Raw genomic sequence first — 27487 nt, forward strand, 5'->3', positions numbered from 1 at the left:
GTGAGCTGTTTGGTGCCAGCGGGTCATATTCTGTGGACTTTTAGAGCTCTGTCACCGAAAACAGCTGCCTGCTGTGGGCACTCTCAATGCTGATGAAAGCGATGTGAGTGGACCAAAACAGGAGGGTTGGACGGGTTAACACTGAGCTGAAAGATTCTTAAAAGTTCCTTAGAGGAGATGAGAACTGAAGACTCTGGTGGGTTCATCACTACAGGCAACTTCTTTCCCAACGAATAGGTCATGTGATCCACTGTTGCTGTATAAATATTGATTATAGCTGCTTTATAGTGTTTCAGCTTGTTTAAAATGTGTGTTTGTACATGTGCCGGCGTGTGTGTGAATGGGTCAGGCCAGGAGCTCTGACAAAGTGACAAAACCTCACTCAAGAAAACGGAGCATGTTTGCTCAGTAAGAGAAACCTAAAACACACAAGCCACACAAACAAAGACCCTGGACATATGGGAGGATGGAAAGAAGAGAGGACAGAGAAACCAGAGAGACAGAGGCAGAGAGAGAGGGAGGGAGGGAGGGAGGTGGGGATGAAGTGAACATGACAGAAGCTGTTAATTCACCTCAGACAAGCTCAGACACATACGGTGAAACTGTGACGCATTAAATCACTCCTTCCTGGAATCCTCAACTTTATGTGTCTGAGTGTGTGTTAAGGGTGATCTGCACATCTGCACATCCATCTGTGACGTATTACTGTTGTGACTGTGTAATTACCGATTTGTTGATTGCCCAACAACAAAGCCTCGGGATGGATTCATAATGCAAAACGCAAACACACATGAACAGTGACACAACAGGTGATACACAAACACACAGTGCAATGCAAACTCAGGCAGGCAGTCATTTATGGGTGTATACGGTGGTCAGCCAAGAGCCGGGGTTATGTGAGTCTATCAGACACACACTGATAGGTTAGCCGGACCGCCCCCAGAGGGAAGGCCTCTGAGGGAAAGAGGCTGCCAGTCCTCTGTCATCGCATGTCGGTGCAGTGCAGTCTGGCATAAACTCAGGCAGAACTGAGACACTTCAGCTGTACTGTAAAATATGAGTAGAAAAGTAAGAGGCAGTTGTTTAAACACGAAGGCAGAGTCGGCCAGGGAACGAAGGCCAGCTGAACTCAACACAAGCTCTGCAAATATACACCATCATGTTTATTTTTCCTCCTAAAGTTTTCCCTTGCACATTTCACTTCACCTGCATCATTGCAAACTTATATAATATTATATCATGTCTCATTATTACACCATGAGAAACAATTTAAAAGCCAATCACTGATAGTGGGAGATTTTCGGATATTTTTAATCAGTGGTTTCCAATCAGAGGCGCTTGAGAAATGGAACTAATCACTTGGTGAGAAAAGAAAACAATAACACACGAACCAGATGAAAAGTTGGTGTGAGGCTGAACTTTATTGACTGTGACAAAAGGCTGATTGTACAGAACACACTGCCAAATAACATGAGTCAGTTGTTACATGATGTCACAATGTGATGAAATTAAGACTGCACTGAAAACCATTTGGCAAGTGATGAGAAAAGTCGAAAAGGGAAGAAAACCATTTGATAAATTCATTAAACTTCCAGCTTCTACAACACCAAATGACAGTAGTGACAAATGTAAAACTGTCTGATACAAAGACATCAAGCCAAAGCAAGGCAATGTCAGGATCTCTTTGGTTTGTATTAAAAAAACTTTCAACCCAATCATCAGAATAAATGTTGGTATGTTTCTGCAAAACCAAAGATATGTTGAAACGTCTCTGTGGTCACAACACTGTGTTTGTGCTCTGGTTAGGTGTAGGCACAACAAAAACTTGGTTAGGGTTAGAAAAAAACATCATCATTTGGCTTAAAATGCCTGTTTCTGTCAACACAATCATGCATGGAGATGGCCATTGTTCCTGTCAAAACTACTCTATTTTGTTGCAACAAAAACGGCTGAAAAATGTCCAGAGGGGTCCTAAAAACATCTAGTAGTGTCATGTCAGCAAATATTAAAACGATGTAGTCCAGCATCAAAAATATGTGGTGGTGTCGCACTTACAAATGTTGAAACACCAAGTCTGCAAAGCCACGTAATAAACATGTAATTTTAATCTAATATGTGTGTAAATATCAATAAGGTGCGTACCCTGTGACACATCAAAGTGGTGTCATCTGATAAGGGCGTACATCAGACACAAATGGTTGGAAATCAGTGTTTTAAATGACAATCAGTACCTTACAATGTTATAATTACGCTTCTCAAATTTGAAACAAAAAAGACCCAGAAATGATGTGGATATTAAAAGGCATACATACTAACCCTCAGGACCCCCCGTCACATCTATGAATCACCAACCTGAGCAGGTATCTAAGCCTCAGACATAAACCTCATCACAGACCTCTCACCACAGCTATAAGTCCCCCGTCACTCAGCTCTCAACTCTTTTATGGACGTTTGTCCAGCCTGCAGTTCACCGGGGGGGAGGAAAGCTGCCATTCACTGAAATGTCTATTGCACCAGTGTGTGTGTGTGTGTGTGTGTGTGTGTGTGTGTGTGTGTGTGTGTGTGTGTGTGTGTGTGTCCAACATCGCTGAAAGGATAGTAGTTGGACGTCTATGTGATTAAGTACGAACAAAAAAAGACCAGGCTGGAGTCTATTCAAAAGGCTCTTGAGGATAGAAAAGACTGCTCACCCATTACGAGGAGACCCGAAAGCCTTTTTCCTTTTTTCCTCTTGCATCGTTGTGTTCTATTTACTACAGAAGTCATTTATCAAAAGAATGAAAGAAGTGTGTGTGTGTGTGTGTGTGTGTGTGTGTGTGTGTGTGTGTGTGTGTGTGTGTGTGTGTATTATTAATCCGTGTAAGAAAAATGAATTTCTATTCATCGCTCTCACAACATGTATGACTGATAAAAGCGCAGCGGTGCCTCAGTTACCAGCTGCATACTGTAAACATGCAGCATAATGAGGCATCAAGAACTCATTAAAAGCCAGACTCAAACTACACTGGGATGGGCAGGGACGTATTGCCCATTATTGCTTCACTTTTTGCAGTGTCACGAAACGGCAGGTCTGAACACGAAGGTGGCAAATCTGGTCAGAGGCCAGGAGGGCGGCAAAACAAATGACACTGAAAACTTTGCATACGTTTAACAGTAGAAAAACGTCACACATTTACAATAACACACATATACTTCATTTAGATGCTTAATTATTAGAGCTGCATCTAAATTCTGTGAACACTGTTACAGCAACGGCACACTTTGACCAGAGTCAAAGTGTGCCGTCGGTGTAATAATGAAACAACAACACACTCATCCTCAGCTGATTGGGCTCAGTACTGAGTCTGTTGGTCTTAAACAAAAGGTCAGGGTGTCTCAGCTTTACTGACGCCTTGTTGTACAATAAAAGGCTTGTCATTCTGCTTCAAATCCTCTGAGCACTTTGGCATTTCCAGTCTGACTTTTTCCTCTGGACACTCTGCTCGGCTACTTATTGTTACTTGACTTGTTATTATGTCATATAATACTGTTCAAGATGAAATGAGCTGCTGCAAAAGCTTGATTCTGTGCATTCAGATGGCTTGGAGGACTATTCTTTACTTTTGAATGCTTATAAGCTTAAAAAAAAGCCATGTTTTCCACACCTATGGTTCAACTGGACTTACAGGGCATTAAGAGACAGAGACGCCTCTGAGCAAAACTTGAAGGGTAACAAAACCTATAGACAGTTTTAAAACAAATGATCAAATCAACAGAGCAGATCTTGAGATAACATCATTTTTATTCCACTGCATTCTTCCTCCTTTTCTAAACCTGGTGCTTACATTACCCACAATGCAACATGAGTGACATTACTTGGGGCAATTTATCAGACTTTATACAGTTTAATCTGGAGGCTTTAAACTACCTTTTACACATGTGCAGTAGTGCTCCCCAAGACTGTTAAATACACTTTCATATGTACAATTAGTGGAGTAATGAATACAAATATAAGAAATCAGCAGTCATTAGTGAAAGAAACTTGAAGCTTAGCAGCATCATCTGTGTAGATTTAAATAGGAGCAAGTTCCTGTTTCAGTGTCAAGATGGAATCAACAGGCATGTTGCTTCCCTGAAATATTTAGAGCCCATCAGGGAGCACTGTTGTGGTTCAACAATATTGCAGGGTCACTTACACTTTTCTGGACTGGAAAACAAAAATCAAAGCATATTTGGGGAGTAAAGGGGAGTTACAACATTAATCTCCCCTGTCAAGCAACACCGCAGGAACTTGGACCATCATTTAACTATTCTGTTTTTGGGGGTCAAAACCTTTTAACTAATTCATTTGGCATCTGAATTAATATGTTCTGTCCAAGTAAAAACATCCATACACCAAGTGATTCCAGACTTTTGAACAGTTGTGTATATGTGACCATTTTTCATTTGTGCCAACAAATTGTTTGGTACAAGACTTATGGGAAAAAGAAACTCATGGTTTGGCCTCAAAGGCACTCAAAGTCTCTGGGTGAATCTCTGCTGCTCTCTGTGGGCAATGTAGTTCAATGACACCTTTAAAAAGAGCTCGCTAGAGCTTCTCACATTCAAGCACAGTTCAGTTTGATATCAAGTCTTCAGAATATTCCCCAAACCAGTCGATTTAAGGCTCTTTTCAGGGATGCTCAAGCACACATATATTTTATCTCAGCACACCTCAAGTGTAAAAAATAATTAGCCTATTATCAATTCCCTGTATTATATTCTTTGCCCTGAAAGACACAGAATATCTTTCTATTGTGGCACTAGTTTCTCTCCTCTTCTGCGCTATTTTCCAGGTTCAGGTGAACATAAGGTTTGATATTAACATGTACATTTCTTCTAATCCACTACTCGAACATGTAAATACTGTTCTTTTTACTCCATTGACTGCTTTAATAACTTGTTACTTTACAACTGCCCAGTTAGGATGATGGTATGATTTCCACTTGTATCATTCCATAAAGACAAATACAACATCCTCATAATGTCCTGAAGTACACAGTTTTTTGGTCACACTGCCCGCGTGGAAATGAAACATACTGTTGTTGTCCTGTGGTTCCCCCTAGTGGTGGTGCAGTAGATTTCACAACAGGCTAAACCGAGGCAAGAATGTGGTATAAAAACAGCATTGTAAAAAAAAAAAGACTCTGACTTCATCAGCTTCTATTAGCTTTCCATCATATATCTTACATGCTATTGCTCACATTTACAACATAACTTAACCTGACCTGCAAATAAGTGTTGTCTATTCTGTGTCCTGTTGTAACACTCTTATCTATGATTATAAATAACAAGATGCCTTCAGATTGTATATGATTATGTAAAGCACACATTGCATGTACTTACTTTCTATTTAAAACTATATATGTAGCCTGCACATGTATGCTGCGCTGCCTCTCTTATACTCACACTTTTTGCTTCATGCATTAATGTAAAATACCTCCATGCTCTGTCCTCTGCCTCGCCTTCATTTATCTTGTTATCAGTTCTGGTAATAAAAGTTAAATGATTGCAAGTGGACACTGGGGAGGTGAGTTTATATTAACCAGCCCTGCCTGCAGGAATTTCTGATGCTAATCTACTACACTACACTGTAATAACGCAAATTAATTTGTACCTCTACCCTGAAACACTAGAGGACCTCAGAGACTTGTTGTGTTTGCCCTTTGGCTTTAACCCAGTTACACTGAAATGAGACAGATGGGTTTGTTAGAAAGCCCCAAAATGTCTGTTTGAGACACAACAGAAGGAGGATTTTCTTAGTCATCTGTCTGAAACATCAAAGAAGGGACTATACAGTCGGCACACACACCCACTTAAACTAGACCTCAGCATTGCCAACCTGTGACTGTGTCTACGTTAATTTCCTTTCATGTGTCAAAAATTGATTTACGGAGCACTAGTGAGAGTTCAGACAGGAAGAGCACACTCTCTCTCTCTCTCATGCTCAGTACTTTCTCTTCACTCCTCCCACACGTGCTCACTCATAATTGCCTGTCATTATCTGGAGCTGTCAACTGATATCAGCTGCTCACATCAGCCGGGCACATCTATCCATTAGCACATCGACAAACCTTCAATGTTAACCTATCATCTCGTTGATGTCCTTTTAAATACGAGGCTCTCTCTGCCTTTAGTTCATTTATGCTGCTGTTTTGTGTGCGCCCTCCATCTCCCTGTCACTGTCCAGTCTTTATAGATTTTCCAGCGTCGCTGTTTCATCAGCCATATCTGTCTCAGAGGAGTCGTCAGCTGCCTCCACCATCGTTTGGACTCCATTGGGGGGAATTCTTCTTGCTGCTGAAAATTTGATTCTAGGTGATGATGAGCTAGTGGGCCATACTCATTTGATACCACAGCAGACTTTGGTTGTCGTAAATCAAACCCCCAAAAAGCAAACATTCACAGTTAAACAACTCCTTCATTTTAGTACAGGCTTGAAACAGTGAAGCCGCGTCTCTGAATGCACACAGGATGTCTACCGGACAGCTACACAATTAAAATTGCACACACTTAAAGATGGGGAGGAAACGTCCCTCCTGTATTGTGTTCATTGCCAGAGAAGAGAGCTATGGTAGTTACAACTCAGAGACTAATGTGACTTGGGAACATGAAGAGATGAAGCGCTGCAGCAGTTATAACTAAAACAAAGCCCTTTAAAGTCTGCAAGCATGTACTATACACTGACAATGTTACAGAAGTCAGACGTCAGATGTCTGTTTTCCTGGAGTCAAGCAGGATCCCTGTGAATGGTTCTGAGGTTCAGTATGTGTCCCTCTCCCGTTTAGGTCGGCCTATCATAGCAGAAATGTTTCAAGCGGGTCCAAGCGTTGGAAAAGATTCCTGACGAAAAGAAGAAGGTTTGACCTAGATTGATGTTTTCCTTCAGGCTGCATTTAAACCTGTCTAATGGGTGGATCCTCTTCTTGTAGATGCTGAAGAGATTAAAGTTTGGCAGAACAAAGACTAAAATTCTGGTCTCTCTTCCTCGCAGACAAAAGAAGAATGCCATGTATCATCATCTGTCATTGATTTGGGCCTTACAAGGATGACCGCTATAACTTCCCCCGCAGGAGACTCTCTCTGCCAGTCAGAGGACTTTTACAGCTGAGATAAGGAACTGACCCAATACCCCAACAGTGTGGGAGAGTCTGTTTCTGCCAAGCAACAAACCAATGAGTGACAAGTGTAAACAAGGGGAAGTCTGAATAAACTCTGTTGCAACCTCTCTCATGTGAGACCTAAAGTGACAGTTCATCCCACAATCAGACATGCATATTTTACCTCTTAACTGTCGACTTATGTATCTTTTAATAATCATCTATTATTGTTTAGGTGTGAGTTGGTGACCCTAACCCTAACCCACAGAGTGCAACACCACTGTTGTAAATACAAATCCCAGGTCTGCAAAAATTTGGCAGATGTAATGTAGGTGCTAACTACAAACAATCTCTTTACATCATAACAGTGTTATATGTTGAAAACTTGTATGTTGAAGTAAACATGTATGTAACGTTGCGATCCAACCTTCTCACTGAAGTTACATAGTGCAGAAACATGTAATGTGGGGGCAGCGTGGCTGAGATAGAGACACCATTGACCACATGACATGACACTGTACCATCAAAATTATTTTGTAGGTAAAAAAGTTACATAATGTTGCTTTAAAAAGAAGCAATATTGTGTCTTAGTTACAGTTTGAATTTTTTTGAGGCCCCAAAATAATTGTTTGAGATAAAACGGTGTGAGGATTTTCTTAGTCATCCACCCGAAAATCAAAAAAGAGATTATACAGTCGGTGGACACACCCCTCACAAGCTAAACCTCAACATTTCCAACCTGTGTCTATTCATTTCGATTTCCAGTCATGTTTCCTTTTCAAGTGTCAAACATTAGTTAACTGCTTTTTTGCTCGTGTTTCCCACATTTCCCACAACTTCTGAACACCACAATAAGTTTGTTTCTGTTTGTTCATGAAACTCTGGTTGAAACAAGCTGCAAGAGGTTGAATAAAACCTCATGCTCTGTGTCGAATGCATACATTGACAGCAGCTCATAAGGAGTAGGTGCTTCACACTGATCAGTTTGTTACATGATCAGTTCATCTTTCATCTGAATGACAGAGCCTCTCAAAGAGGGAATGAAGTGTAAGTGCAGACACAAACACGCCAAAAACTCTTGTGAGAAGGGCAGCACAGCACTCACAATACTCGCTGTCACTCATTGTCAGTCACTGTGGTATTTGCAAGTCAGCACTGACATTAAAGCCACTGAACCCTGTTGTCATAGAGAGTTATGGGATGGGTTTAAAGGTAAAGAGGTATTTTATTTTAAATAGCTAAAAAGCTTCAGTAAAAAAAAGGTCTGCATCCTATCCTGAATCCTAAATGTTCGTCTATTTGGAAAAGAGAAATATAACTACTCCCATGAGTTAGATGAGAAGATCGATAGCGCTCACAAATCTTTCTGCTCAGCATGAAGCAGCTAGCTCAGCTCAGCGTAAAACCAGAACTGGGGAAACAGCGAGCCTGGATCCTGTCAGGTGGTCTTAGAAAACCCAAACAGCACTTTCACATAATTATGAGAGAAAACTTTCATGTGACACACACTGTAATTGTGACTCTGAACAGTTTATCATTTAAACACCAACATGGACGACCCAGAGTACACAACATTTGCAAGTAATGTTGTTAGAATTTTTTACCACCTACATTGGAGACACACAGATAAAGAGATTCCAGAGAAAAGTGGTGCCAAACCCACTGTGCTATTTATGTTTTGCTTTTCTTTTATCAAATATGTAAATTAGACTTTTACATGTGTTCAAGGTTTTCTGGCCTTTAAACTTTTGAAATCATGTCAGATCTTCCGGCCAAGAACAACAATGCCCACCAGTGCAATTACCGAGGAAATGAACAACAGAGCCAAACTGGTGAATCATCAAAGACAGTGCCATTGTCTGCACCAGTTTGTTCAGACATGTTACCACTCTGTTATTAGAAACCCAGTCTTAACATCAGCTGCAGCGTTCTGTCTGACTCGCTCAATGTTTCCGCTGCAGGTCAGTGGGAACTCACAAACAGAGTTGTGAAAGTCAGTTGTTACGGTAAGTAAGCCAATCAACATTTCATTATGTACCAAGACAATCAGAATCTTGAATGCCATGTAGCAATAAAAAAGCTTTGAAAGCACAATGTGTTCTACACAAAATTGAGACTGTTGTGAATTTGGTTGAGTTATAGTCATTTGATTACTTGTGAAATGTTTGCAGATGACCATAAAATCCTTGTATACCTTGTGCAAGAATAGTTTTCTTATAGGACACAGTGTTACTGCACAAGTTTTATTGGTGTTACTGAAATTGAACTCTTGCATCGATTTGTGCTCCTCGAGCTGGCATGCCAAGACGTTCTTACAGAGAATTTTGCAAAGCCAATTAGGCGTGTGTGGGACTGTGAGGTTAAGCATGGAAAGGCAAGTTGGTATGATAACACAACAGGATTTGATTTGAACCTGTGTGTACACAGGCCATACGCCAGGGATGTTCATTAACTTTACAGCGCCCCACCTGTGTGTGAATCTGCATTCAGATCCCGATGTGAAGTTCTATTTATTTTTTTTAATCCTAAATGAATAGAATTATTATCTCGTTTTAACATGAAACTTTTCTTTTATTACAGATGGATAAAAAGATAAACATAAAAAGGTGGAGCCCTTTTAACCTATTTAGGTCACATCCTCAGACACGTTGTGCACCTATTGGACATTATATTCCAGAAAATGAATTTTGGGGGCTGATTTCACTGATTTCTGGACACACATAAATATAATTTTGTTCATATTTTATGACAACAGTGTTTTTCTGGTTTTCCTTCTGATGTCCTCCAGCTGCTCTGCCTTAGCCCACTGTTGCTCACAGAGCTTTGATGAACAGATGATGAACCGACAGCTTTACTTGTTGCGGAAATAACTGCTTACAGTGGCTAACCGTACCGGGCTTCAAGTGAACAAGGCCAACATTGGGACTGAACACAAACGCTGAGTCACTGAGCCAGTTTGATGACAGCGAAGTCAGTACAGGGGTGGTTTACCGGTGGTGGTTTAGCTGCTGTTGAACTGTTAACGCTTGCTTATGTAGTCATCCAGACCAGCCCCAAGGCATATATGGATATGGATACATATGGATACATATTTTGAGCATCGCAACCCTACCAAATTACCTTTTTGCCTAATTTGAGCCATCTGGACCAAAACAATTTTCAAAAGTCTAGAAGATCTATAGGGGTAATTTTTTTTTTTATCCCTCATCAAGTTAGCCAGATTTTCACCGTACTGTAATTTCTGTTGCTAAGTCTGTAAAATTGTAGTTAATTGTACTTAATCATCAGTCTCCGAAACCCAGGTAACTGTGCCATTTGTCACCTGGACAGTTGGTATTTGGAGAGAAAGCTGCAGGCTATTGAGGAACAAGAGAGTTGAGCTGTTCATCCACCACTCTCCTGTACAACCGTACCTGAGAGAATGAAGTGAGAGCTGTGAATTCCTGCCTCGTGGTGAGGTAAGCCATCCCTCCTTCAGGTCCCTGAAGGGGTCAGAACCTATTTGTTTTTCAGGGTAAACACACTTTCTGAGGTTTGGTTCTGTCTTAAACAACATGAACAGAAGCGGATTTGTCTCATGTCACCACGCTGCACTCAGACAAAACAACAAAATCCACTCACACAATGGTATATTCATAAAGCTGAAAGGGAAAATGACTCACTACAGGACATAAACACCACACTCTTCTGTAATCTCTCCTGTCACCCACGCCGTCACACATCTTTAAATCCAGTTAAATCAGTTAAACATATAGAGCTATCGGTGGCGGAGAACGGGGAGATCAGTGTCAATCACATAAGAAAGGACAGAAGACAGACACCACATGTCATCATTCAGTCCTTTTGCATTCCTCTCTCCATCTGGAAATAAAAACAGATCTCTGTAACAGCAAGTTAAATGTGGTAAGTTCATCTTACAACACCTTCTCTCAATTAATGTCCGATTTCATTTTCAGAAGGAAAAATTAAGCAATAATCAACAAATAAACACACTCATCATATTACCTTTTCATTTCAAAAGAAAGGCTTGTCTAAAGGAAGGACTTTTATTTTGAAATTAAAGATACTGTCAAAGAGATTATTGCAGGAAACCCGTCACCCCCAGTGATAATGAGGCTGCACCAAAGATACAGAGTAACTTATAACTGCATTACTGGGTCTGGGTGAAATTATGATTTATTGCCCTTTAAGCATCCAGCTCCAACCAACTGCCTCATAAAAGACAAGTTCACTCCTGTTGATTGACAGCACCTTGCGAGAAGTTCATTTTTGCATATAACAACAAGCTACACTTCCAACTACTTCACTCCTCTTAAAAAAAAATAAATAAATAAAAAAAAAATCTTGTTTGTTACTGCCTGCCCCTCTAGTCTGACATGAGAAGTTATAGCGTTGGCAGACAATTACAAATATTGCTCACAGTTGGCCAAAGACTTTGCTGGAGATGTTATGATAACTTTTCACTGACATCTTCTCCTGGCCACACATCTATGTAATGAAGTGTAACTGAGATTTTTTTCAATGTTTCATCCACTATTTCTAAGTGCGTTTGAATGCAAAACCCTGTTCTACATCCACCTCGTCAAATCCTTGTAGCATCAGGGAAATGATCACTTTAACTACAGCAGCTGGCTACTGAACAAATCCATCAAAACAGCTGGGGGTATAGGGTAAGTGTCTTGCTCAAAGGCACATCAGTGGTACAGCCCTGTCCAGAGGTCTCCGGCAGGTCTTGGAATCCAAATAAGATTGTGTTCCATTGCAAGCTCACCTTCCCAACCTTAAGGCTGTTTATTGCTAAGGCCTGGTTATGATAATGACAGAAGGACAGACGCCACAAGACAGTATGCGAAGGAGATTCCTGCATGGTGGGAAATTGTGTGCAAAGGACAAATTGAAGCAGTTCAAACCCCAAGCCATCTTGTCTCTATTGTCCCTAACCAACACAGACTTAAAAAAGCGTTGTCAGGAGAACACATTGAGTGGTGGAATGTGTTTTTATTAGTGCAGCATGGTTACAGTTTCAGCCCCGTTTGGCGGGTTCGAAAGATCCAGAGCCGCACACAACACATCTGCCTCGCACAGATTTCTGTAGACCTCAGACTGCCGGCCTGCATGTTTACACCAGCCTCCGCCTCCACTCTTTTTTAAAAAGTACAAAAAGAAGAGGCTGAACTTCGATTCAGTTGCTTAGAAGCAATGAATGGAAAAAAAATACACCATCTATCTGGACAGCGGGCGTGTTTTAAAGGAATTTCTATCCCAAAAATGGGCAGATGACGCATGCATGAAGCGCTCACACATAGAACATGAAAATATCATTAAAGGGTAGGAATTTGCATTGACTTTAAATTGTCTGATTTACAAAAGTCTCGTGCCAATAACTTCATGAGAAAGTTGTGACACAGAAACTTCACCTCTAACGATAAATGAGCCTGAATGAGCTCCATAAACACTCTATCCGTAGCTCCATCAAAACATAACTACTTGAACAAAACAACCTTGGAACACACACAACGGGACCTCACACACAACAAAGCCCACAAAGACTGATAAGTCTGGTGAAATGCAATAATTCACACAATATAAAGTACAACGCACTGAAGACTGGAACACCACAGTCTGCTGCTCTGTACATTCAGGCGCTGTCTGATGAGTAGCAGTGGTTCACCTGAATGCATTGTATACAATAAGGATAATCGCTGTGATGGTACCATTATTGTGTGTAGAGTAAGGTTGTTGCTATGGTAACAGTAAACGGCACACTAATTAGAGGGAACAGTGGGAGGCTCTTCTGTAAAGAATGGCAAGGGGTTTAATTTGTGTTGATGTGAATTATACAGGCTGGGCTTGGAGAGGATGGCAGGGTGGAAGAATTTGGCAGGAAGACCGACTCAAGGAGTGTCTGTTGACTGACTCTATTCCACTATAGGTTGGTGGACGATAGTTGATGTTACCATGTCTGCTGAGACACAAGGCCTTCTGACCAAATCAACATTATCCTCAGTAATTTCTGACTTGTCCCCTTTAGTAAGTGATCAGAAAGCTAGCTGATGGTACAATGAAAGCTCTGAAGCTCTGCTGTGGTTCAGTCCGTCTACGACAGGTATGTCACAATTTTGACAAATATGTAAAACTGTTTAGGAGAATTGAGTTAATTGATCCAAAACTGAAATAAAAACAAATTCTCTCAAACAGTTTTGAGCTAAATTTCAGTGTAGTGCAGGTTAGCAGTTGGCCGCACACAGCGTCTCAGCGTTAGCTAGCTAAGCTAGCGTGACATGATGCAACAAAGGGTGCTAGCTGGCTCACTTGTCTTGGTTAAATGTAGTTGGCCTGCCATTAAAGTTTGTTTGTAAGTTGGCCCAATGACAAGAAAGTTTAAATATCTAAATTTATATTCACTGGAGCCCGACAATATTGGTTTGTTCATTTAGTTTCTGCTATTGACATTAGCTTGTTTGCAGGTTCAGTCAGATCATCAGGCTAGCATAGCAAACATAAATTATATGTCTGTCAGTCCTGCACCACAATTGCTTGTAGGATAGTTTAAGTGCTGCAAAGCCTTTATGGACAATTTCTCCTAAAAACAGCAAAGCACTAAATGAAAAAAATAAGCATGAAATTATGGAAAGATAGTAACTTACTTCCACTGTTGAGCTGAGCTGGCAGCACTTATTGTAGAGTAATGTTGGGGGTGTATCACAGCAAAATGCATTAAATCTAATGCACATATGGTAGACAATACAATTGTAGCTTGCATAAAACCGATTTAGATCTGAACTTGAAACACAAAAAGAACGAATACATGTGTGTTAAAAAATGCACATAACCCTTTTTTTTTTTATTGTAAACCTGAATGTTCTTGCTTCAGATGTGTGCAGTTCACGTGGGACAACATAAAAAAGGGAAGCCTGCGTGATCAGGTGTGACCCCGGGTGCCCTGTCTTATCTGGTAAAGTAGCGGAATTATTAGGCTAATGTTTCAGCTCCACATGGTTACACGGGTACCCTGCAGGCAGGAGCATGGGAGGGACGAGAAGCGACGAGAATGAGGTTGGAAGGAGGAGGAAAAAAAAAAAGGGAGAGCTCAGGCAGGGCTCCCCTTCAGGCATCCGAACAAGTCTGGACTGTTCTGCTGCTGCTTGTGCTCAGCCTGACACTGAACCAAGCAGCCTCGGGAGCCACAAACTTCTGACAGGGTCCTGCAGGGATGCACCGACAGGAGTTCACTTGTTGAGCTGCGGCTGCGGGTGATCGTGGAAGTTTCGCGATTTTGAAAGCTGTGACACTGGACTTCGGTGACATCGGGGGGAGTTCTGCTGTGGGTCCGGACGCTTCACGGAGAGCCAGGGCTTCTGGATATGCCACAGGTGGAAAGGTGGGGAGCAGCAGCCTGTGGCCGGGTGCACGGAGCAGAGATCCCCCGGTAAGAAGAGGCAAAGCCGGGGAGAAAGGGTACTGTGGTGGGTCCTTGCGATGAAGGTGCATTCAGGGGCATGCTGGGGCTGCACAGCTGTGCACAGTTTGCAAGCTTGTGCAATATCATACAGTATCAGCACTGAATTACTCTTCAGGTTCATGCTAGTATGCTTTAACTCCTCTCCTCCAGATACTGTATAGATCACTTATCTGAACTGTAGCCAGTGCACCACCCCTCTGCCTAATTCTTTCCCTGCAGCAAAACCTTGACTTTGAACAAGACCAAGCAGGGCATTCAACCCCTCATCTTCACCCTCTCTGAAATGTAGTGGTGATCAAAAAGATAAGGTTTGCAGCATCAGGATCATGCAGGTGATTTATTTGTGTGATTAGATTAAAAATAACACAATATTTCAGTGCATATTTAAATTTAAATCATGTACAACTCTGACAAACACTGTGATTATATGTATTGTTCCATTAGAAACAGTCTGCCTGCATTAGTTTTTATGACAGGGGCTAAGTGGAGCTCACTGCTGCGTTGACCTCAGCTGAACTCATTTAGTGAAAGGGCACTGCTACAGTCCATGATTCTGCTCAGAGGAAGAGCTTCTCACTCCTCCGCTTCCTCCTCTGCCTTTGTATCTTGATCGGTTTCGATGATCTGTTCCACTCAGGAGGGCATCCGTGTCTTTGCTGTGGTTTGGCTCACGCGGCAGCAAATAATCCCTCATTAAACATGGACTTTGAATAATGCCTGGACCGATTAGACTCTTCCTCTCTGCCTCATCTTCGCCCACTCATGCTTTCATTCCCTGCATTGTTTGCAGTCTACTTGGCTACATTGTTGGCTCGCCAAACTGGTACTGGATTGCTGTGGACTCATCCCAAGTGTGTCATCTGGGACTGGTGCTGGTTACTGTTTGTGTTTGATGTATGTTGGTTAGGAAACCCTGTCTGTTGTTCTAAGTTGAGGTTTAGGACAGGAACATTTCATTCTAGGACTGGTACTTTAAACGTTTTTATGAACAAAGGGGCATTTTTGCAAAATGCCTACTTTTGTTCATTGTGAATATGTATGTGTTTTGATAATTAACAGCTTTAATGGCTCTTGACTGTGTTTATGTTGGATTAACCTAGCTATTAACCAGAAGTATCGACCCTTTGTGTCCACTCATTCATGTCTTTTAATAAGAAGGCCGATCCATTGATGAATGCAGTCATTTCCCCGATGTAGTCCATCTGGCTTTTGTTACTAGCAATTCGAAGCTTGTGAAATACCAAGGGAGGATAATATCAGTGATTCTTTTGAGACTTGTTCCAACAAGGGGTCACACAAGATTTTTCAAAAGCTGCGGTTTTTAGTGATTCTGTTTAGTTTGGATGTAGAAACAGACTGATATGGTAATCCATTAATGGTGGAAGTGAGAGATGCTGTACTTGACCTGAGGCTAGATGTCAAAGGTGATCCGTCTCCCCACAGCCTCAGAGGAGGGCTCTCCTGTTCTTGCTACCAGCTGCTTGTGACTACCAAGGACACAAAATCCTGGTGTGCAAGCAAATTTGCAGGAGACTTTGGTAATTTACTGTGACACCCCGCCCTCGTGTGACCCCTCCATCCCCTTGTCCACTCGTGTCACTCTCTGTCCCTGGACTGATGTTGTGCTGAGGGGGCTTACACAATCCTGTACTCTGTCACATTGCAGTGGCCGGTGGCCTGCCGCCCCCCCTGGGAGAATGGCATCTTTACTAAACCACAACCCTGTGATCCTGCCTGAGCTGAGCTTTCAGAGAGCGCAGCCCAGCCTCTGTACAGCTCCCACCAGCAGCTCTTGGACGATCCCTAATCTCCTTTTCTTTCTTGTCCATGAAAAGTCCTTTTCTTCATCTGTCAGTGCTGTGGCACACAGGTTGTTTTTTTAACACATAATCCTCACTTAATTCCTTTTGAGCATGGCTCTTTGCAGCACTTTGCTACTGTGTCATTGACCTTTTAGCCCATATGTTTTGTTTAATTCCCAGGTGGCCTTAAGTGGGTGTGGCCAAACCCATAAGTTACTTCATCCTTTTAAAATTCCAGGTGTTGAGGCCACCCGAGGAATGTACTTAATAAAGACTTGATGAGTATCTTTCATGTAGCCTGTTATAAGGAAAGGAGTTTATCAGAGGAAGTGGGCTACTCCCACAGCTGGCATGTGATCCATCCAGTGAGTTATTTCAATAATTATTTGAAAATATATACCAGCAGGGCTGTATGTACACACAGATCAGGATAGGACCTGAAAATAGAGCAGGGTGTGCTGTGGGAGTGGCAGGAAGAGGAGGAAAGAACAAGAAACCTGTTTTTTTTTTTTTTTGTTTGGTGCCGTTTCTTTTAGTCGTCAGCTGGTGTTTTTAATGGCCCTCGAAACATTAATGCCTTTCAATTATGATCTGTTAACTTAGCCAACATGTAGCTGCTCAGAATAGGCTGTGCATATGGACTGTGGTCTCAACACCTGGCTTACAGAATGAGACCAGAAATAAACATTATTCCATTAAATTTCATTCGGGAAATAGAGAAATAACATGAAAGAGGGGGGAAGCTGATGTTGCTTGTCAGGAGCTAATTGTACATAATTTCACTTTATAGGTGTAAAACTCTTAAAATAAGAGCTTTGAGTCTTGAAAAGGGAAAGGGGCAATAGACTTTGAACATATTAAGCTTTGCATGTGCTGCATGTTTGTGACAAACCCTCTGAAACTGGTGGGTTTTGTGGGCTCTCCATCTTACAGAGGGAACAAACATTTATGGGTAATTATGAGCTTCTGGCTTTAGGCAGTGTCTGAGAGTTTTCTTTCTTGAACCAATTAAAAAAGGATAAGGCCAACGGCTTCATGTGTCTAATCAGTATTGCTGCTCTTTGTGTACGTTATACTCCTAAAACATATGAAAGAACTCAGTAATTATTACTATTAATCAACTTTGAGTAATATAATTAGGGTTGGACAATCTGATGATTTTGCATCCACAGTCTACTTTTCAGGAAATCGTAGAGACTGCGGTATTTAAAGTTTAACAATTAGATTATAACGGTCTAAACTTGAGAATAAATTCAGGAAGATGCCAATTTTTACATATTTACATACCTTTTATTTACTCTTACCACTGTTTCCAGACTTTGTATAACCTCACCGACCAGCAGATCATCGTTAAAAATTAATAAGATGATGGAGTCAACTAGGTGGTTATGCTAATTGGATGAATTGCTTAATGTGGCTCATCAATGAGTGATGTATTGTAAATAACAGTTGTGAGTTAGAGCCATAGCAACATGGCAGATGATGAGTTTTGTGTCAAATAAAAACATACGATTCGTTATACAAAGTGTAATGATGCGAACGAGAAAAATGTATAAGCTAATTCAAGTCTATTTATAGTCTACAGGGCAACACAGTATTTAGTGTTAGAATAGAATGTTGTTTCTTTAGTCAGAAGAGCTAAGTGTTACGTTTAGTTTAGCTTGGCTCTGTCCAAAGCTAACAGAACCTCTAAAGCTCACATGTCTTGTCTTGTTCTTATAATCCATACAAACATCAGAGTGTAAAATGACAAGTTGTGGATTATGTGCCAAAAGGATTCTTGGCTGGGAGCAGTCACACTGTAGTTTCTGTCCGAAATCAACAAATGGGAAGTATAGAGAGCTTTAATTACTGAACTTTAGTGCTGCTGCTAGGCAGATTATGTTACCATAACACAGAATCTGTCAGAAACTGAACTGTTTCTGTTTGTTTCCAGTTTTTATGCAAAGCTAAGATAACAGATTGGTGGCTGTTGCCTTAATTTTACTAGACACATATCAGAGTGGTGCCAATGCTCTCATCCAACTCTTGCAAAGAAGGAGAGCGAGTGTCTCCAAACATGTCAACAAGACATCCTGATTATTTTGAGGATGGCTATTAATTGTTGACGATGCATTAGCAATTGTAATTGACATTATATGTGCACTACATTTTGTAAACTGGGAACCACAATAAAGTGGATGCCCTCTAGTGTAGTGTTCTGTCTGCTGTGGATGTTATCAAGCCTGTCAGCATGTATCAACTACATCTGTCTTTCATGTGGTCCAGTTCTGATAGTCAGTCTGGTTTGGGTTAGTGTTCCACCAAAATTCCTTGCAATGAAAAGGTCCAAAATCCAGATGATGCTGATGTTCTGTGCATTCTTACACAGGCTGAGAAAATCACTTCTGTCTGCTGTTGTCCCCACTGCTCTCCCGTATACATTTGATTCAATCAGCTTAACTGGTTTCTCATGGGTTTTTGCCCGCTGACAATGTTTACTTTAGCTATCATTGCTCTCCAGAGTAGATCAGAGGTTTCTGTTCCCTGGCTCAACATCTGCCAGCTATTTGCAGTAGCCACCGTGTCGTGCATCACCTCTGTAACAAAGGTGCATGTGAATAGATGTTGTCAGGAAGAGATGGGTTTCTTTCACCAGATGTAGGCTGTCACTGGAGTTTGAAGCTGAAAGTGATGGTTTTGTTTATAACTTGAGAGCAGTAGCCAGTGATATGTAAAGGTGACACAGGCTAAAAATCGATCTATACTTATGAAGTCCTGCATTCTCTGTCCCAAAGATTTGCAGTATGTTTCAAAATGTTACAAACTGTATCATCCATTAGGTCCTGGTAGATGCATTCCAGACACATAATAACCAAAGAGAGACACAAATTGTGAGTTAGAGTTGATTACGGTAAAGAAATGTTTTATGGGGCATCCTGCGTATGATCGTCTTCCCTATTGAAAAGAGACATATCTGAATGAACGTGACCTTAATTTATCCGCTTTAATGAGGACAGAGAGCATTGTGTCATGGTTTGTGTCTCTGTATATATTTTTTTATGTCTCTTAGAGTACTGTATATCTGTTTTCTCTAAATTGTCATGATAATAATAATAGGATGGACGGTTGTAGTCATGAAGAAATAGAAAAAGTTGCAAGAATTAGTTGATAAATGAATTGGAAGAAAATGGTCAATCGGAAGAAAATGAATCGCTAACTATTTTGAAAATCGAGTGATCATCAGTCCTTTGCCAAGCAGATGTTGCTGCTTTTCTTTGAAATTTATGTTTACATGAAGAGTCTTCAGGAGTCTGTTACTAGAGGCTAATTGTAGACTTGACTGAAAGCATTTTTCACTGTTACTATTTTACATTTGATAGACTAAATAATTAATCAATTCATTGTGAAAGTAATCAGCAGATTATAAACACAAACAGAGTCTTGGAATGTTATGAAGTTATTTTCTAAGCAGTTTGTATGTGTGTGACTGTAGATTTAGTGCCTTCAAAAATTGTGACCCATGTTACCAGTTTAGTCTGAAATGAAAATACATCTTTTCGCGTTTTCAATTCAGAAACTGTCATTTTAGAAATGTAACAGTTACACTAATGGAATGTTATCTTCCAACACACGCAGCCCTTCATATTGTAGATGTCACGTCAGTCATGGATGAAATTGCATCTGGCTCCTTTTCAGCATCAGTTTAAGACATGTCAGGACTGCTATTTGCAGATTATAGTATCTGGTAATTTCAGTTTTGTCAGATCATAGTGGAGGTCATTATATTCTTCTCGCTCCATTCACCTATTCTACAGTTATTTCCTGGTTTTGCCACAGCTTGCAGTAATGTCACAGAGAAAGGCTTCAATCTTTGGTTTAACACCTGGACCACAGTTATTGAGAGCTAATGTTAGACATTTCACTAATTTAAAGTGCAAAAGATTATACTTAAGTGTTCAGTGAAAGACTGAAGTGTAAACTGAAGTCTTAAGTATAAACCACAAGGAAGCTGTATTTGATTTTCATTGTAATTCCCCTTAATTCTAGTCCAAACAGGATGTTCTGATGGGACATGTGGGGAAAGACATTTTTAACTTACTAAGTTCAGAACTGCTTTGCGCATAAATCTTGAGATGTTACAAATTCAGGGGTTTTTTTTCAGAGGGCAGCCCAATCACAACATAGCTACATCAGAGCTACTGTCAGATGTTGTGTTGTTTGTGGATGTCTGAAATCCTGCTCACTACTCATATAGGTAATTGTTGTAAAGTAAAGAGAGCCAGAGAGCACAAAAGGATTCATCCAGGATAGACATTGTGGACTTGTTTTAAATCCACAATGATCATATAACCTTGTTAGGTTATTTTATAGTTTTTTTTTTTTTTTATAAACTGAATTTCAGGGTTGCAGGTCAGTGGAAATGGCTTGTTGCACAGACATCTGGCAATATGTTAGTACTGATACATAGTTTTCATGATACAAGTTCATATTTAATCTATATTTTAATTTAAGATTATCAGCCATGGTAATATTAAATGACCCATATTAGGCTAATTAGATTCATACTTTTATTTTTGGTGTCGACTAGAATAGGTTTTAAAGCTTTGATACTGTCCATTGCTACAGAACCTCTATCCACCCTCTGTTGAATGCTCCATTTTAGTGCCTGTCTCTTTAAGGCCCCTTGCTCAAAAGCCCAGTCTGCTCTGATTGGTCAGCTATTACAGGCCTGAGCATGCATCGATTTCCACTGATGATGATGTTTTTGCAACCACGGCCACGCTGACTTTAATTCTGACGGTGGTGACTGTATGATTGTGACATCAGAAACTCTCAGAAGTCCTGACAGTTTATTTAAAAGCACAATATCTGAATGGGCTTTGTACATTGAATCACTGATAAAGCAAATTGATACATTTACAGTATTTATAGGTCACCTAAATCTGCTTGTCAATCAAAAAAGATATGGAAATCTAACTTTCTAGAATATGGGACCTTTAAGGTGTCTTCATTACATTATAACTTTTAATTTTCAAATCACATCTCATTTTGGGAAATGGGACTAGAGTAAGATGTGCGTGAGGGGATAACACTGTCAGTGTTATCTGTCCGTATCTGACAGCATAGTTGATTACAAACTTTTAAGATTAAATGGTGTGGCAGAGAATCTTGGAAATATCAACAGGGTAGGCACGACAGCAATATATGACACTGAAGAACAGACTGATGTAGTGGGTCGTGCCATGCAGTGGCCCGTACATGGCAGCACCAGCATATCAGTATAGCACTGGCAGTAGCAATCTGTCTTGTTGTAGTGTGTACACCTGTGTAGATGGCACTTATATTCATATTCCTGCTTTGCACTTGCACTATGGGCTCTGTCAGTCATTCTGAAAATTGTAACATGCATGCAGTACTTAGACCTTAGGCAGTCTGGTAAAATGAAAGAGACTTCACCTGATAGTCAGACAGACAGAAGAAGAAAATGTGTTCAAAGGCTCGAGGCTGGCAGGCAGGATATCAGAGATTCTAGGTGGGTCGGAACAGGTACAGGCAGGAACAATGGCTACAAGTCTAAGACAATCTGACAAATAACAGGGCTGTAGTACCATCAACATATGCTGAGGAACAAATGACTAATGGGACACAGCTGAACAGGAAAGTGACAAGATCAGGCACAAACAGGAAATTCGATGGGTATGAATAGAAAGTAGCTAAAGGACGGCAGCAAGTTCCCTGACAGGATGGTTACAACTCAGAGACTAATATGACCAGGGGACATGAGGAAATGAGGAGGAGCCGGAGTAGTTAGAACAAAAACAAGGCAATTTAAACTCTGCTTGCATGTATACTGAACATGTTTTTAAGTACCAGTAAATGCAAATATTCTTCTATTAATTGGACATTTTAAAGCACTCCAAACCAAATTTTCAGATGTCATGAAAAGTTGTATTTGTCCTCTGTGTGCCCAGGTTGTGAAGATGTGGAGCTGGGTTTTTACTGTGGCTGTCCTCCTGTCCTCCATGAAACAGGCTGAAGCTCAGGGTATAAGTAACTCACAGTTCTCCTCATGTGTCAGTTTGTATACAGAGAGTTTTTATGCGCTCACTTGTGTTCTCCATCACTTGTATTTGCAGGCAGGTGTAACAATGTGCAAGCAGCAGATATTGTTTTTCTGGTCGACGGGTCCTCCAGTATTGGCCGAGCTAACTTCCTGCAGGTGAAGGGCTTCATGGCTGGAATCATCAAGCCGTTTGCCAGCTCTGTCAGCGAATCAGGGATACGGTTTGGTGCCATACAGTACAGTGACACTTCCAGGTGACTGACAGGAGTAATATTTACCTCATTACCTGTGCAGGCAATAACAAAGGTTATTTAACTGCAGGTGCGGAATTATGTATTAATGCTCATTCTCTCCTTCCAGAGTTGAATTTACATTTCCTACCTACCTGAATGGCACTGAGCTGGTCAACGCAGTACAGAATCTCAACTATAAGGGTGGAAACACACGCACTGGTGCTGGTCTCAAGTTTGTCGCCGATAACTTCTTCAACCCTTCATCTAGTCGGGATGTCCCAAAGGTCTGAGGAGCAACTTTTCCGTTATATTTTATCATCATAAAACTGCATAATTAAGACAGAACTTCTTGTTTTTCTAATTCATCCTCCTTAACTGTCAGATCACCATCCTAATCACAGACGGGAAGTCACAGGACAGTGTGCAGGACCCAGCACAGAAGCTGCGCAGTCAAGGAGTGCATATTTTTGCAGTTGGTAGGAGTCTCACCCGGCATTTGTTTTTCTGTTACTCAGAATGGTTTGATGTTATCAGGGCTGTACTGAACAGTTTAAAGCTTTGAAGTCTCATTCACTAACACTGACATTTAAATGTAGCGCAGCTTTTTTTGGCATGTCTGTTTATCTTGTTTAAACCTTTTGATCTAACGAAATGTTCTGCTTCAGAACATATTTGTTGGCATTTAGAGTTTCAAACAAACATTTTTACTGTGGTAAAAACGTTTTGCTCCGGCATGACACACATTAAGGGAGGCACACACCTGTATTAATGGGGGCGGTCTAGCAGCGACCTAATAGCATCATTGTGATTATTACCATAACCATACCATAATATTTAACCAAAACACTATTATTGCACATGATAAGACAAAGAGAAAGAAATCTTGTTTGGTTCAGTAATATTCATTAAAGAAAGCTAATTTGAAAAGAAAGTCTAACTCATTTAATCCGATTAATTGCTTTCTCCAAATTGATAATGTTGGTGGCAGATTTTTGGGGGGTTAATAAAATATGATGTCAGCCATCTTAATTTAAAAACCTTGATAAAAGCTTTGAATATAAAACAGTAAGATTATGGGCACAGTCCAAGTTTTTTTTTGACATGATTATGAGCTTAAATCTTTTCTGTTTGTCAGGTGTAAAGAGTGCAGACAGAAATGAATTGGCTCAGATATCCTCACAGCCCAGCAGCGACTTCACCTCCTTCGTTGGGGACTTCAAACTGTTGAACACACTTCTTCCTCTTGTGAGCCCCCGAGTGTGTTCAAAGGCAGGAGGAGTTTATGCGAGTGATGGTATGTGGGAGTATCTTCAGTGTACTGAAATACACACAGATATTATAACTTCTCAGACTGCAAAACCTGCATTTAATTTCATCCATGTTCCCCCCATTCCCTCCTCAGAGGCATTCTCTGGTCCGACCAACATTCAGTTCACGGGCCAGACGTCTGATTCGCTCAGGTTTCGCTGGAGTCAAGCAGGGGGCCCTGTGAGTGGTTACGTGGTCCAATATGTGCCACTCTCCGGCCTGGGTCAGCCTATCACAGCAGAACTGCGTCAGGTGAGTCCAGGTGTTGGAGAATGTTTCTGATGAGTAACCTGTTACATTACAAAATTCTGACTTTAAAAAACTTGAAGGCCACTAGAACATGGGTATTCTTGAGAACAAGGTTTTGAAAACGATCTCCATCCAGGCGAATTTTTTAGCCACTGTTTCTAGAAAAAAAAAACAAAAAAAAACATACAAACACACCTGAAACACATATCACATGAGCATTCACATGTAATGGGTATGCATTTGCTAGTTTAAACAGGAAGCAGATTGTATATTGTGGTTGGTTGCTTATTTTAAGTCATTTCAGTGTGATATTTTTACTTTTGCTTTATCTTCACTTACTTAGTTCACCTCTTAGTTTATACCTGGTACCTTGGCTGGTACATAGGTAACTGGTAATTTTTCCAGGAAAACAGAACAAAAATGATGAGACAGGGAAGCATGACTGCTCTTCACAGGATCCTCCTGGATAATGATATTTTTATTTAAACATCAGCAGCTAATGTAATTATGTAATTATGGTGTGAACGTAGGTGTCTGCACCATCATTTCTAAAAATCTCTAGATTCTGAATATCTTCACCCAGGAAGGAGACATGGAATCGTCTGGCCTACAAGTCATCATGTTTCATGAAACATGATCCTCATGATTAATGGTCGGCAAGCAATTAATGGCTAAATAAAGAACAGAGAAATATAGTTATAGTTTTAAAGTACCAGACTGTATACTTAAAAATCTAACAAAATAACTGGTTTCTTGATTTGGAAAACTAATGTGTTATGTCACGTGTTACAAAAGTAATCTGAGTACTCTAATAAACACATTACCCCAGCACTGTTTCTGACACGTGAAGGTGAGCACTGGCGTAACCTGGGTTGAAGTAGCAAATCGAGTTTAAGGAGCCAAAGTCAATGGTGCGTAGCAAGAGAAACATGTGCCCACAGGCTGTGTATAAACCTGTCTAATGAGTGAATCTTCTTCATGTAGATGCTGTAGAGATTAAAGTTTGGCAGAGCAAAGTCTAAAATTCCCTTCTCTGTACCTAAGAGACATGGTGAAGTTGAAAGAATGCATTCACTTTGCAAAAACTTGTCTTCGGCTTTACAAAGATGACCTCTGTGACTTCCCTCCAGGAAACTGTTTCTGCAAGTCAGAGGACCTTTACAGCACGAGAGTTGAGATCAGGAACTGACTACCTGGTGACTGTCATTGCCCAATACCCCAACAGTGTGGGAGACTCTGTTTCTGCCAAGCAACGGACCAGTGAGTGAAAAAGTGATGGACGCTGATGTCAGCTGAGAGAAATCTGCCAAAATGTCAGGCAGCCTCTCTCACATAAGACATTTGTCAGCAGTGTTTACAATGCTGTGTTCTCCTCATACAGGGTCATTGCCAGGGGTCTCCAGTCTACGTTTGATCCAGGCAGGCTTCTTCTCTCTCTCTGTGGGCTGGGATCAGCCTTCCTCTCCTGTCCAGGGTTACAAAATCACTTACGGACCCCGAGGTCAGGCATACACACTGACCTTTGTTTATATTTCCTTTTTGTCTCTGTCTGACTTTGTCTTTCTCCCTGTCTGACTTTCAGTTTATACCCGACCCCTCCTCTTTTAAACATTTATTTAAAGCAGCAACATTTCAGAATTTTAGTTTTAGACATATTAATAGCCTGTGAAGAAATACCAATTAAGTCAAGGACATTTTTGTACTGTGTTGCTCACATGTGTATTGAAGCCAGTATGCTAACCAGCTAGGCCCAGACATGAAAGCAGTCCAAAGCTACTGTGCTAGCAGTATAAACAACACTCCCCTGGTACTTTGACTTGCTGCAAGGCTAACTGAGCTATTAGATGAACAGTGGCTGCAAACGATGTAGTGGGATGGATGGATGTAGCAGTTTCTCTGGCGAGATGCTGCCCCTATTTGTTTGGAGTATGAATTAGATGAGAGGCCAATTTTACGTATTGCACCTTTTAATCCTCATTTAATCAGGAGGTCTCATTTAGATTATGATCCCGTTTTTTACAGGAATACAATTAGCAAGCAAAAAACAACAAGAAGTAATTCATCGAATCATTGACAAGAATCTTCACATAATAAAGCTTTAAAATCTCAAAGGGGAATGTCAGCATCTAATATGCAGTCTAAATAACTTGTGGAAATAAATGCTTACTTGGTATATGAGGGATGACTAAGGTTAGGAAATTACTGGATTCTGTACTGTAGCTGCTAGATTTAAATGACATTATTGGTGTGGTACTTCGGAAGCTACAACTGGGAACAGAATTGAGCAGGAAATGTATCATTTATGACAATGTGCAATGCACTCGCAGCAGGACAATTGAGTATATTTTCATAGACATGAATGTTCACTGCACAATAGTTTTACAGAACTCTCATCTGTTTAATGTACGCAAGAAGCCCTGTTTGTTTTTTTCTAAGCCAGATGTTGAAAATGAGTCTGAATGAAAATTCTGCTGTCAAGACAAATCCCAAAGTATTTGTGTGACTCAGCCTGAGTAATATGGGTGCAATTTAGGTCTAAGGGCAGGATAGTCCGTGACTAGTGGAGGAAGAGAGTGCCATGTACTTGGTCTTTGTTGTCAGCTGCGACTGAATAATCTAATTACCAAAACTAATCTTGGCAGGTTGAAGAATTACAGAGAAATAAGGGAGTAAAAGAAGCTACAGTTGTCAAAAAACAGTTAACTTGTCTGGGGTAGCAAGCTGGATACATGCCGAGTATGTACAGCTGTCAAGGCTCAGTGTTAGGAACTGAGCTTCTCTAGCACCTTACCTCCCTCAGGCACTGGCTGTCAGTAAGGACTTTTATTGCTCAATCATTACCTAAATATCAAATACATTTTATCATCACCAGTCTTGAAATTTAACAGACATTGAGAACCTTTACTTATGTCATGGATCTGCAGTAATTCTGTACTTGCATTTATAGAGACAGGGTGTGGCATGGATCATAACAGTGTCAAGATGTCTGGGTGCTTATAACATGATTCAGGAGAGTGGCCCCTGAGGGCTGATACAAACAGTTTCTCCCTCCAAACATGTGGCAGGAGTGCCAGTCTCACATGGAGCTCCTCTTCTCACTAGTTAGGCTGGCATGTATTTGTGAAATGAGGTCAGCGTGTATCCTATAATGAGAGGTGTGATGTTTCTACCTGTTCTTGCTGCTGCCGGTTCTGGCAAGTGTGCATGCCAGCCTATACAGGATGTACACACAACACCGACATTTTGCACCGACTCCAAACAATATTTCT

The 27487-nt window shown here is 40.8% G+C and overlaps 1 protein-coding gene across 6 annotated transcripts in view; it reads left to right on the plus strand.

Moving 5' to 3' along the window:
• Positions 1–12795: 12795 nt before the first annotated feature.
• The window catches only part of col7a1 (collagen, type VII, alpha 1), a 68856-nt gene continuing 54164 nt past the window's right edge, over positions 12796–27487 (plus strand). The window contains exons 1-10 of one of the 6 annotated variants that reach the window (XM_037101596.1): positions 12796–13224; positions 13993–14547; positions 22337–22409; positions 22502–22682; positions 22789–22945; positions 23044–23137; positions 23797–23955; positions 24064–24221; positions 25349–25478; positions 25600–25719. In XM_037101596.1, coding sequence (XP_036957491.1) covers positions 22346–22409; positions 22502–22682; positions 22789–22945; positions 23044–23137; positions 23797–23955; positions 24064–24221; positions 25349–25478; positions 25600–25719 — 1063 coding nt within the window. In that variant the 5' untranslated portion in view covers positions 12796–13224; positions 13993–14547; positions 22337–22345. Of the gene's footprint in view, positions 13225–13265; positions 14548–14891; positions 14913–22336; positions 22410–22501; positions 22683–22788; positions 22946–23043; positions 23138–23796; positions 23956–24063; positions 24222–25348; positions 25479–25599; positions 25720–27487 lie in introns of those variants that run through there. The other 5 variants (XM_037101594.1, XM_037101593.1, XM_037101598.1 and 2 more) reach the window with 5 other exon arrangements.

This window comes from Acanthopagrus latus, chromosome 6 (assembly GCF_904848185.1).
Source record: "Acanthopagrus latus isolate v.2019 chromosome 6, fAcaLat1.1, whole genome shotgun sequence".
Taxonomy (NCBI): Eukaryota; Metazoa; Chordata; class Actinopteri; order Spariformes; family Sparidae; genus Acanthopagrus; species Acanthopagrus latus.